We start from the raw sequence: 13,739 nt of genomic DNA on the forward strand, positions 1-13,739 counted from the left end.
ACCTCCCTGGGCAGCCCATTCCAATGCCAATCACTCTCTCTGTCCAGAACTTCCTCCTAACATCCAGCCTATACTTTCCCCAGCACAACTTGAGACTGTGTCACCTTGTTCTGTTGCTGATGCTTTACTCTATGGATCCATTGGCCATTCTCCTCTCATGTCCTTGCTCTTTGTATTTCTCTATGCAGAAGATAGCTGAATAATCAGTTTCTATCATTGCAGAGGTTTGTGAAGGACGCCAACCATATGTCCTGCTGTAGCAAACCCAATGTATTTCATTTCTGTTGGACTATGGCTAATGCAGAGACTTTGCTTCAGGCTGGTTTTTCTCATGTGGTATTCTTGATCTCTCCCTCCTGTCTCCTCTCCTATTTTTTTTGGCAGGGTGGAAGCCCCTCAGAGGATAGTCAATGGGGATGGTGTGTAAGAGCAAGTCCTACTTTCTTCCTGCCTTTTCTTCCTGTCTGCCAGCACAGTTGTATTCAGCTGGAGGATCACACTGAATATTTCCAGCTGCTCTGACATCTCTTAGATTTGTCAGAAGTCTGAATTTCCTCTTCACTAGCACAGATTTAAATACCTTTCATTAGGCCTTGGTCTCCACAGAAAATATCAGTGGTACATTTAGTTTTCATCATGAAGAGTGATCCTACTGGGAGAACATCAGTGAACTTCTGAGCTAAAACTGGTAAGCTTTGAGGGTTTTGTTCATTGGTGTTGGCAAGACTCTGGAACAGTTCCCTGCAGGTCTAATTATTTTTACTAGACAAACTCCCATTGCAATGAATGGGAAGCTTGGACTGTACTGTGATTGCAATGGGCTTTATGTTGTAAGACTGTCATGCAGGAATAATTCATAACCTACCCTAAGATGGGACTGCATTGAGAGAGGACAGTGCTTGACTGTGTGTCCTGTGTAAGCAGGGCTATGTTCTAGCAATACTCCAAGATCACATTTTAACTGTGTGTATTGTTTTAATTTACAGTGTCTTGGCAGTGCAAGCAGTCACATTTGCTAGTGTTTGAAAAGAACAAGGGAAATTAAATATGCAAAAAGCATTAGAGTACAGTTCAACATTTGACACCAAACCACAAAATTAAAGTGATCCAGACACACGCCTGCTTCTCTGCCTTTTGTTTGCATCAACATGCCCTTCTGCTTTGTGACATCTGCTGCTTTGAAGGGATGGCTCTATGAGTTTGTGAGGCTGAAGAGTCATTTCAGAGTGATTTAAGGGTAGACTATGGTGGCAGCATTATACTTTAAACGTGTTTGGTTTTTTCTCCTTTTTGTTTCTCAAAACCCCCTGTAATACTAGAGCCATGGCTAGTGCTGGCTTTACTTACAGGCCCTGAACTTACAGGAGGTCCAGGGGTCTGAGTTTGGAGTTAATGTGACAGACACTGTAAGGGTCTTTATTCCTGATTCTGCTTTCTTCATTAGCCTTGAGCAAGTTATATCCGTTCCTTACGTTCTCTTCCCTCCCATTTTCTTCGTTCCAGTGCTTTGAGACCTGGGAGGGATGTGCAGGGTTGGGGAAGTTCCCAAAATGTTGTCTGCCATTTGATAACCTATGTAACAGTGCATGTGTTTGTCATGGGTACTACTATCTTTTTAAGTATTCTTTACACTCATCTTTGCAAATGTCTTTTTTCTTACCCTGCAAAAGTGTAGTGTAGAAAGGGTTAGGGTTATTTGTGATTTTTTGGGGAGTGAAAGTGATATTTTTTCTGAGAGCTGGCACAGAAAGGAAGTTCAATTCCTATGCTATTAACTTTTCATTGAAGCCTCCTAAATTTCTATGCTCACAAAGAAGGTCTTTGTGTAGTTGTTCAGGTCAAAACGTTTTTCAGCTCAAAAGCTTCTGGAAGGAAATGTTTAACCAGCTCTCCAGTGTAGTCTTCTTGGAGCCAGTGCAAGAAAAAGGAAGGCTTCAAAAGACTTGGGGGCAAAACCACTTCATGTTCCTAATCAATGTTCTTGGAGGTGGTATGCTTCCTCCTCATGAGCACGTCCTGAAGTGTGTTACAGCAGCTCAGGGTTCTTTTGTTGTACATGCTACATCTTTGCTGTGGATGAGAGATGGCATTTGATCTTAAGAGCTGCAATCTCATTTGCTGTTCATGAGGGCATGCCTATCTAGGAGCTGAGACCTGAGAAATAGAATAGAATAGAATAGAATCAACCAGGTTGGTAGAGACCTCCAAGATCATCCAATCCAACCTATCACCCAGCCCTGTCCAATCAACTAGACCATGGCACTAAGTGCCTCGTTCAGTCTTTTCTTCAATACCTCCAGGGACGGTGACTCCACCACCTCCCTGGGCAGCCCATTCCAATGGCAAATCACTCTCTCAAGGGATATAAGGGATCATGTTGAAACACTGAGTCAAAGGTGATGGCAGTATCTTTTTCTACCTTGAACTATTTAGGAAATTGGGCAGAATAATGCTAGTTTTCTTGCAGGCTATGTCTATCTTATCTGTTTTGAATGCAAGCTCTTTGGAACTCCCCTAATTCTTGTACAGAGACTGGCATTATAAGACCACATCTACTGCATGAGGGTCCAGGTATGATAACAATAAACTACTAAATGATGATAGCAGGAAAATTGTTTGTAAAAGTCAGAATACTTGGGCACAGTTTTTTTGATTGGAGTTTGATCCAGGCAGTAAAGAAGCAACAGTTCATTACCATTTAGATACAGAACTGGTTGTCCTGCCACTGGATATCCCAGCTCTGTTGACTGGGGAAACTTTATAAACAGAACAACAAAGCACAAGACCCCAGAGACTGTATCAGTGAAGTACTTGAGAGGAGTAAAAGAATTTGTCTGGGCTTTTGTTTCCATGTTATGAAGCAGGGGTTATTGGCTCAATAATTAATTCATTGATCTACAAATGATGGGTGTAATGCACTCTTTATATGAGAAATGTTACAGTACAGCTTTCAGATTACCTACTTGCTAAAGGTACAAAGTTAAGGTAGCTTCACTTTGGTGTGTCAGTCGATAACTTCAATGAGTGGAGGATGGGGGGAGAGGAAAGAAAGCTAAAAGAAAACTTCCTACTCTCTGACCCTTCGCATATGAGTTGCTTTTGCAAAAGCCAAAGTCTGCTCACAGGAAGAGCATCTAACAAGGGCTGCTGACAAGCAGGATCGTGAGAAAATAGTAGTGGGTTCTTTTAATCAATACAGAAGGAGACATGATTGATTTTAGGAATAGCAAGGGGTTACTCAGCCAATAATTAGCCACTTTATCAAAGTTATCTGGTAAAACCATGGATTATGCTGGACTCAGAGTCCTGGCTCTTTGAGCAGAGTTCAGATCTGGATTTTCCTCTTCCCCAGCACTCTTTGCTGCTGACACACTGCTACAGTCAGTGCCCTTTGTTCTTTTTCACAGCAAAGGTATTCTCTTCTGATACAGCCTCAGTGCAGAGAATCTGGGAAGAGCCACTGTGTGACAGGAAGCAGAGACAGAGCTAGCCAGGAAATCTTTGTGCCAAGTGCCTTTTCATGCTAAGTTTCCCCAGGTTAAAAAAAAGAAGGCAGATTAAGGTGAATGTAGGAAAATTGTCAAGTAATTCTATATTTTGTTATCCCCCTCATATTTGCCTATCCTCCAAAGTCTACAGTGCTTCAAGAATGCTCAGAGGACCTTTGTGGTATGTCTCCTCAAGGCAGAGATGCTCAGTGGTGTGGTGGTGATTGAGATGGTTGGTGAGAAACCCAGGTGGAAACCATATTGCCATAACTGAAGGAGTTGTGGGCTTTGTTGTTATTCCTAACCACAGGTTAGGTTGTGCCTAACCTGACCCTTTTCTACAAACACTTGTCTATCCAGATCAGAGTGCTAAATAATTGATAGGATACATTTCTTTTTAATTTCTGGCCACTTCCATTTCTGACTCATTACTGTGTCTAAGAAGGGGACTGTATTTAGCAAGAAAATGTTATGTCTTAAGGTAATGAGCCTATTTCATTCCACTGAAGCTTTCAATGAGGTTATTCTGTACCCTACTGGGATTACAATTCATTTGTGCCACAGTGTTGTGCAGACCCCTCAGAAAAGAACAAAACCCTTTCAGACTTTGATAAACCTGAGTAATGAGAAAGCCCTAAGCAGGGAAGGAACTGGCTGAACATTTTCTATCAGTCTCTTTTCAGCAAGAAGTATTTCTGCCAAACTGAATAGATACATGGAATATCCTACTGAAGAGACAGAAAAATGCTCTGCATTTGCAGGAAAGAAAATGTATTTAATCTTGTTTTTCAGCAGGTGACCTGAAATATGGTAGGACTAAATAAACCATTCATTACCTTTTAGTAAATCTATGGCAGAGCTAGGATTTCACTTTTGCTACTCTGAGACCTAACTCCAGAGGTCTAAGCACAGAATTGTCTTGCTCCTCTTTAATACTTTTAAAGTCCTTTTGGCCTTACTCTTTTTATGGACCCTATGGTAGACTAGTCTTCTCTTGAGCACCCCCAGGGATGGTGACTCCACCACCTCCCTGGGCAGCCCATTCCAATGCCAATCACTCTCTCTGACAACAACTTCCTCCTAACATCCAGCTTACACCTTCCCCAGCACAACTTGAGACTGTGTCCCCTTATTCTGTTGCTGCTTGTCTGGGAGAAGAGACCAACTCCCACCTGGCTGGAACCTCTCTTCAGCTACTTGTAGACAGCAATGAGGTCACTCCTGAGCTTCCTCTTCTCCAGGCTAAACAACCCCAGCTCCCTCAGCCTCTCCTCATAGGGTTCTTGGATGAAAGGTTAAAATGCTGCAATGCTACTCAAAATCCCTTAACCAAAGAGAGTCTTAAGGAGCCTTTGGACTTCTTGACCTTATCCAATCTCTATAAAAACACAATTCTCTAAGCTAATCAATGAAACAAAAAAAAAATGTTGAGGTCCTTACATTCTACCTACTCTTTAGTGTTTTAAATCCAACACTATAATGGGAGTGATTTTACCCTGTCATTAACATAAAAGCTGATAAGCCTCTGTTCTGTTTCATGCATCTTGCCAGGATGCCATGCTCCCAGACATCATTTTCAAGACCAGAGCAATAGGCAGTACTGCTAGCAGGCACTGCCAGACCTGACAAACACATTCAGCAGTTTGGAGCCTAAAAGCAGTTGACCAGCCCCAGCACTAGGTGAGATTTTCACATGCACAGCTGTAACAATATGCAAAGCCTTTGTGAAAGGCGTGCACCATTTTCCTGTGAATGCATAAGCTAAAGGGACACGAATTATGTGTAAACACTGATAGGACTGAAGCCCAAAAGGAGAGATGACTAACTCATATCTCTGCTATAAAAGGCAGAGAATGAAAAATCTCAGGTTTCTTGGGGACACACAGAAGATCCCAGTGGTCTTGGCATTACGAGGAGGCCCATCAAACAGCATTACCAGACTAATTAAGTGTGCAGCTTAAACTTAATTTTCCTGGTAGCATTAAGGCAGATTAAACATTATTCATTTTGTGATGTCCTTGGTTCTCAGTTAGTATTTTTCTCTTTCCACCTTGTCATTTTGTTTCAACCAGTAACGTAGCTGGTTTTAGTTTAGGAAATGCACCTAAGCAGGATTTAAAAATAGGATTTTCTGGGCAAATCTTTGTAACTCACAGCACCTGGGTCCCTATTTCTCACTGAAATAGGTTAATTATGCAAAGCTTGAACACAGTGGCTAAGCAGAGAAAATTTGCTAAGCTGTAAATGAGGAGGAGGATCTGTTTGAGAAGATGCATCTTCTGTGCTGCTTTATTTCTTGTCCTGCCATGTAAACTATGTGGGGCTGTGTATTGGCACCATATCATACTGCTTGTGCTGGTTTGTGTTCCTGCTTTGTTTTCTGATGCATGGGTCCTTTCACAGTGTAAATATACAGTGCAGTCTTACACAGAATGGGAGCTGCAGCCTTGTGCCTTGCTTCTCAATACAATTATTTATGACTCTCTACAGAAATCTGGAAATAAGTGAAAGACTCAAACAGTTGAGGGCAAGGAGATAATTTTTCTTGCTTCTATTTCTTTCTGGAAAGACATCTTTGATTTTTGTAGTAATTTAAGTAGTCTTGAGGTACTTGCTCTGCAGGTAGATACAGATCTTGCAGGTGCCCAGACTCTGACTGCACATGCAGTGGGAGTTTGATTGGCTACATGGGATCTCTTCATTTGGACTTGGATTCTGGCATTTGGTCCCAGGGATTTGGTGTTCTTTTCTGTCTATGAGGAGATGAAATTCCTGGATATCACATTAAAACTTGGATGTTCAGTGACATAAAAAATGGGCTGTTAGAATTTGACTTCTGGGTATCTGCACACTAATATGATCTTTAATTACATGATCATGTATTGCCTTTACATCTGTGTCTCTAGATAGATTTGCAACAATAAGGTCTTTGAAAGAGGACTCGAAGTCCTCCACAGGTCCCTTCCAACCCCTAACATCCTGTGATCCCATGAAAGAGAAGGAATTATATGATGACCAGAAAAAAGATGTGATTTATCTCATTTTTTTGTGTGAAACAAATGCCCTGTTACAGAGGCACCCTCAAGCTAAAGCAATAGGCTACCTTTTAATTCCTTTTATGCGTGCCTGAAATCTGCCATTAGTCTTTATTGCACCAGGAATCCCCAGACATATAATTCTCTGACATAATGAATACAATCAGCAACATGATGCATCCTAGGGATATATGGGAGGACTTTCTCATTGATTTTTTTTGTTTTGCATGTCTGCTGTTGACAATTTTTTTTTCAAGTGGATGCTTATATAATTTTATTTTCTATATCCCACTGGGCTTATTTGATCTGAAAGGTTACTTTCCTGCTTCTAAACCACCTTCATCGCTGCAATCATACCGGAACAACACAGAGAGAGTTGGTCAAGACCAGAATCAGGCAGCTTCTGTGATAGAACCATAGAATTAACCAGCTTGGAAGAGACCTCCAAGATCATCCAGTCCAACCTAGCACCCAGCCCTAGCCAGTCAACTAGACCATGGCACTAAGTGTCTCATGCAGGCTTTTGCCTTATTTGCATTGAATTATTATTTCTTAGTGGGACCACTTAGTGTTTTATGCTTTCTAGTTGTGTAAGAAGGGGCAGTTCCTGCTTTAAGAAACACATAGCCTATTAGTCAGATTATCAGAATGAGAGGGTTTTATTAACAGGTGCTTCAGCATGGAGAAGGTGCAGGCTTACAGCTCAGGTAACACAAGAAGAATTCAATTAACTAGAGGTGGTTACTATAGGCCTTCTCCCTCAGTTTGGTTACAGCAGCCTCACTCTGGTCAAGCTGCTCAGCATGTAATAGGTTGGACAGGGTGATCTGGAGTGTGTCTAGAGAAGGGCCACTGGGTTGATCAGAGGGCTGGAGCAGCTCTGCTATGAGGACAGACTGAAAGAGTTGGGGCTCTTCAGTCTGGAGAAGAGGAGGCTCCCAGGTGACCTTCTTGTGGCCTTCCAGTATCTGAAGGGGGCCTACAAAAAAGCTGGGGAAGGACTTTTCAGGATATCAGGGAGTGACAGGACTAGGGGGAATGGAGCAAAACTGGAGATGGGGAGGTTCAGCCTGGACGTGAGGAGGAAGTTCTTCACCATGAGGTGGTGAGAGGCTGGAATGGGTTGCCCAGGGAGGTGGCTAAGGCCCCATCCCTGGAAGTGTTTATAAGGCCAGGCTGGCTGAGGCTGTGGGCAGCCTGATCTAGGGTAGGTTGTCCCTGCTTGTGGCAGGAGGTTAGGAACCAGGTGATCCTTGTGGTTCCTTCCAACCCTGACTGATTCTATGATTCTGTGATCTTGGAGGTCACTTCCAACCTGGTTGGTTCTATAATTCATTTGGCATTTAGTTTGTAACTTGAGGGCCCATGAACTGGGAAAAGACGAGTGCTTCAAATAGGTGGTGACTGATGCTGGTGTGCAGCTGAACTTGCACTGGCCATGTGAAGCCTGTGGATTGTTTTTGCCTTTGAAACCTGGCTTCTGTGACAACAGTATGAAAAATGAAATCTTTCCTAGTATCCCTACCTTTCAGCTCTCACAAGCACTATTCACAAGCCCAGAAGTTGTCAGGTAATATATCTGATTTCAAAGAGATGGACAACTTAATTGTTGCATAAATTCAGAGCTAATAACCCAAGCTTTCTTTTGGGTAGCTATCTGCTGTGTACTTTGTGTGTTAGCTGGGTAATTTGTTTCTGCCTTAGAAAGCAGTGGGACAGTGCTATTTATCTTATTTCTTGGGGGAGACTTTTGTAAAGCGTGTGCTGGGCTGCTGGCAGAGTGCACAACAAAACAGCAATTGCAATTCTTACTAATCAGAAGCCATTGTCTTTAAGAAACACAGAGTACAGAGTGTGGTTTGAACAGGTTAAATGCATTTAGTTTGGGACTGGTACATACATTGTCTAAAAAGAATAGTTAATCAAAGAGTGAAGTCCATGGGATAATAAGGTGAGTGGAAGTGTCTGCTTTGTTTGCTGATAGAAGCCGCATTCATGACAAGATTGTTGGGAAGCAAATTGTCTCTGGGTGCCATATTTCCTCCACACTGCTGAGATATAAATTGATTATGGGGTATTGTAAGCACTCTGAAGAGGTGAAAATCTACTGGGTGGCCCATCAGAGAAGATGGTGATCCAAATCATGCTCTACACAGCAAGGGAACAGAGAACAAAGATGTGGGGGGATGCTGTGAGGTTGTGGTTTGAATCCCTCTCCTTCTCTCCAAAGGGACCATTATGAAGCTCATCCTCTCTTTCCCTAGCACAAAACATGTTCCTTTGGCTTTGCCTCCTCATGCATACACATGTGCTTGCATTTGTTTATGTGTAAATAAAACCAAAATGCTTATCACTAGGAGACTCTGCTCTGCCTACTGAGAGAATAGATTATCTGCTTGACAGCTATGAGTCATGTCATCTGACAAACTGCTGCAACATGCCCATTTCCTTCAGCAAGGAGTAAGGTACAAGATGTAAAATGACAATCGAATGTCAACTCCATGCTTTGCCACAGGGACAACTTCTAACTTTAAATTGGTTTTTAAGTTATGAAGGACTCAGACCTTGCCTCCTCAGTATCCTTTGTTCATCACAGGACCACAAACTGCTGATGGAGGACAGTTTCGTGTCCAACACATCTCTCCTTCTCTGCAGTATGTTTTCTGTTCTGTTGAATAAATAGAAAGTTGTGGTTTTACTATTATTATTGCTACTATTATTACTATTGTTTTCTACTTTATTTAATGGATTAATGGTGTCTTCCTCTGTGCAAGGCAGCCTATTTGTGTCATCACTTGAAACCATTAAAGTTGGTTATAATTTAGTATGTGTTAAATGCTGACAATGTGATGTGCAAAGCATATAAGCTCAAAGAGAGGCATCTAGTCAGGTGTGATTTATTCTTCTTGTAAGCTGTCTGTAAAAGTTCTGAGCTTTCACATCTGCAAATCTCAGGTTGGTAGATTTTACAGGCTATCCAACTATTTCAGTCCCATCTTTTAAACATCTGTTGCCTCTCAGTGCAAAGAGGAAACTGTTATTTATAAGAAGAAGCTGTCAAAGATCAGCTATGTTCAACAGTCTAAAGCATCGCTTACGTACATCAGTGCTAAACTATGCTCATTTGGATAGCGTGAATGGCTAATTTTAGCTTAAAATTGGAAGCAATTATGGGTTCAGGAAGAAAAGTAGGGCTGTGTGTCATTAGTAATTGATTTCTTTTGTGGAAGAGCTTGAAATGAGTGGTTAAGAAGAAAAACACTGTGAAGTGATGCAACCTGTCGCAGGCAATCCACAGATGTTTCTCAGAGTTCTGTGTCTGTGTCTCAGGTGGAAGGATACCTCTGTTGTCATTCCCTCTCCTCCCTCTGCCTCTCTAAAAACTTCTGCTTTCTCCTCCTGCATCTTTTATCTGCTTTTGTTAGATGCTGAAGCTGATGATAGCTCACGCTGAGAGTAACTCATGTACAAAGAGGAGAGTGCTATGCCATGGAGCAGGAAGCTGTGAGTCACTTGGTGTGATGACGTTGCTGGATTTCCACATCACAAAGTCTTATAAGTAAATAATTGTTCCACCTGTGCATCTTATGACAAGCTACAGTATAAGCCAGTCCAACAAACAATGATGGTCTGTACTCTGTACCATCTGCAGGGAAGAGCTGCCATCCTTTCTGTTTTCAGTGCTATACTGTCCTTATAGTACTGAAGGATTAGCAGATCATAGAAGCATAGATTCAACCAGGTTGGAAGAGACCTCCAAGATCATCCAGTCCAACCTAGCACCCAGCCCTATCCAGTCCACTAGACCATGGCATTAAGTGCCTTATCCAGGCTTTTCTTGAACACCTCCAGGAATGGTGACTCCACATGATGTTATAGAGGATCACTTCACTGACCATCAGCTCTAGGAATGCTTTGGGCTAAATAAAGCACATTTACCTCAGTGGAGCCAGCAAGTGGGGAGAAGAATGATGAAATGACTATTGTGTCTGGAACCCAACATTTCAAGACTCTTTTGGATCCCTTTTCTGGGAAGGGTTATGTTTAGATGCTCTTCTGCAAACAGATGTGAACTGTAAGTCTGGGTTGCTTAATTTAAACTTGGTGTTGTGCTAATGTGATGATGTGGCTTTTGGCCTAGAGTTAGAGTTTGTCCAGTTATTTGGTGTGTGGACAAGGTGACTGCCTGCACAAGATCACATTGATCTGCCAGGTGGGATCTACTTCTCCAAGCATTTCATAGTTTGAAGCCATTTGAGATGTGTGAGAGTATTAGTGAGGGGCTGCCAGAAGTGACATTGGACCTACATCTGACCCGTGCTTGACTGGAGAGGTATCTAGAAGCCAGAAAGGATTCCTGGTGGCATCTCAGAAGGGCTAAACACCTATATGAAGCAGAAGCCTGTTTTGCTGTCCAGACAGTTGAGAAGCAGACTTATGACAGGTGCCCAATAATTCATATGGCTGCTTGAGAGAGATGGCCTGACCTTAAGGCTAGGATGAACTGGATTTTGCTGTCTCTTTTTCTAAAGGTCCATTTATTAAATGGCAGATTGGCATATGGCCAGGAACCTTAAAGCCAGAGGTGTTCTGTGGAGTTCTAGTTTAAAAATCAAATATGTGCAGGGAAGTTGGCTGGAAAAGAAGAATTTCCAGTTTGCTGAATGTTTTTTTTTTGTTTGATTTTAGGTTCAAAGCTGGCAGCATTGCTAATTTTATGAGCAGCTGAGGAGTGAAAAGCCTCTTACTTTAAATCTTGGAGGATATCTGCCAAGTACATCTGCCTTGGGACTAGCATACCTTGCTAGCCAAGACAGAAGAGCTGTAAGTAGGCCAGTCCACTCAAGAGTCTTTTGTGGATTAGGTCAACATTTATTGAGGCATTCTTTTAAAACAAAATTTTTCAACTCAGTAAACCATTTTGATGACCTTTTTTTTAGCCAAAAATTTCCAAGAATCTTTGCTTGCAGAGTCTAAACCACACACATAAGACTTTTGGCTTGACTGTTTTCTTTCCTTAGGACTCTTTATGGCAAGACAAATTACATGAAGGTTCCATTTGTTTAATTTTTTGACATTCATATCTAAGATTTATGTATGCCTCTGGCAGGCTGTAGGATAATCTCCTCGCTTTCTTAAGGACAGAAGAGAACTGTTCAAGATTCTTATGGAGGAACAAAATAAGTGTTTGTATTGGAGTGCACAATAGCTTCCTCTGATTACATTAAAACTTGGTCTTAAAGTTTAGTTATATCAAACTTACCCAGTTTGGTGTGTCAGTCTCTCATGACTGCCTGGCTAGTTACATGACATTAGGAGAATTCCTGTAGTGTGTACCTTCTCACCATACCAAATCTGGGTAAAATGTAGACAAAGCTAAAAAAAGAAGAGTATATTAAAAAAGAATATTGCAAAATATTTAATGTACAGTAAAGTGAAAAACAAAAATCTTAAAAATTAGAATCACAGAATCAACCAGGTTGGAAGAGACCTCCAAGATCATCCACTCCAACCTAGCACCCAGCCCTGGCCAATCAACTAGACCATGGCACTAAGTGCCTCAGCCAGGCTTTGCTTGAACACCTCCAGGGATGATGACTCCACCACCTCCCTGGGCAGCCCATTCCAATGCCAATCACTCTCTCTGACAACAACTTCCTTCTAACATCCAGCCTAGACCTCCCCTGGCACAACTTGAGATTGTATCACCTTGTTCTGTTGCTGGCTGCCTGGCAGAAGAGACCAACCCCCACCTGGCTACAGCCTTTCTTCAGGTAGTTGTAGACAGCAATGAGGTCACTCCTGAGCCTCCTCTTCTCCAGGATTAATACCCCAGCTCCCTCAGCCTCTCCTCACAGAGCTGTGCTCCAGGCCTCTCACCAGCTTTGTCGCCCTTCTCTGGACACATTTCAGTATCTCAACATCTCTCTTGAACTGAGGAGCACAGAACTGGACACAGTTTAGTTTGGACTGGATAATCTTGGAGGCCTCTTCCAACCTGGCTGATCCTATGTTTCTATAATTACTTTTCTTACTGTTTTTCTCTCTGGAACTTCATGACTCTGGGGGCCCCACATATGAATTGTAAATGGTTTTTGTTTTCAGTGTAGCTGGATTAAAGTGAAACCCTCCTCCAATCCCTTTTATTCTGGTTTCCTCAGGGAATGAGTCTTATGATCTTATTCTGTCTGCCTGTCAGTCAGTCTCTTCATAACTTCTGAATCCATTGGCTGGGTTCAGCCACCTTTGACACAGGATAGGCACCTCTCAGATATTACATTCCTACCCATTTTGTGTAAATCAACAACTATGTCAAGAAGAAAGACTTTATTAGAAATCCCTCCAAAGGAATGACAGGGATGCCTGCTATCCCTCCTACAGGGTAGCAGCCACTCAACCAGTCAGCAGGTCGGTGTGCGCCTAGTTCCAGGTTAGCCATCACACATGGGCTGTGACATTGGCTGACCTGGAAGTGCTGAGAATCCAGAGTAGATGTGAGGATGTCTGGGGATGTGGGAATTGGAGAGGGTTAGAAACATGTGGGTTTGAAACATGAAAGAGACTGGGATGATGCAGTATGCTGAACGAAGGTAGCCTTATTGCAGGAGTGTGCCAGAAATAGGGATGCTGAAGCCAAATCAGGAAGCATATTTTGCTCAGTGTCAACAAGGATGTAGGTTTAGACTAAGACACAGAGGGGAAGGTGAACTACATTTACAGTTCTGTTTGTGTTTTTTGTATCCCAGCTCCTTGATGGGTGACAATGAGTAGTTAGACAACTGATTATTGAGTGATTATGATCTGTGTAATCTTAGCCCGGAGCAAATTGTCTTGATTTTCCTATTGAATAATATTGTGGCATTGGGTGCAGGCAGTGCTTTCTAACATCTTATTAACTAAACACAATCACAGAGTGCTTTTAACAGTAAGTGGATTGTTTGGCAACATTAATATAAATTCAAGCTGTTTTTACTGTCACTGCATACGTAGGAGCATTTCTTTCAAAGAAAAAAACAAACCTCAGACACATTCTCTTAAAAGAAACTTCCCTTGCCCTGCATACTCCTCTACCTGAGAAAATTGCTAAGCTGCAGCCAGTTTTGCAGTAAATAATTCCAATATCTGGAATATTTCATAATAGAATCATAAAACTGGGTGTTACCCAGACCTGCACATAATGCAAGGAGAGGAAAAGCAAAGATTCATTCCTATTAAT

The 13,739-nt window shown here is 42.1% G+C and overlaps 1 protein-coding gene across 7 annotated transcripts in view; it reads left to right on the forward strand.

Annotated features, from left to right (window-relative positions):
• Positions 1–13,739, forward strand: part of BRF1 (BRF1 RNA polymerase III transcription initiation factor subunit) — a 481,847-nt gene that overhangs the window by 422,043 nt on the left and 46,065 nt on the right. Inside the window, exon 16 of one of the 7 annotated variants that reach the window (XR_010305858.1) lies at positions 11,213–11,347. The exons of 5 other annotated variants lie outside the window; for them this stretch is intronic. Coding sequence is in view for 1 of the 2 variants with exons in the window: in XM_064159750.1 (XP_064015820.1) it covers positions 8,881–8,902 (22 nt within the window). In the remaining variant the exon portion in view is untranslated. Of the gene's footprint in view, positions 1–8,880; positions 8,947–11,212; positions 11,348–13,739 lie in introns of those variants that run through there. One more of the 7 variants, XM_064159750.1, reaches the window with a different exon arrangement.

This window comes from Pogoniulus pusillus, chromosome 1 (assembly GCF_015220805.1).
Source record: "Pogoniulus pusillus isolate bPogPus1 chromosome 1, bPogPus1.pri, whole genome shotgun sequence".
Classification (NCBI taxonomy): domain Eukaryota; kingdom Metazoa; phylum Chordata; class Aves; order Piciformes; family Lybiidae; genus Pogoniulus; species Pogoniulus pusillus.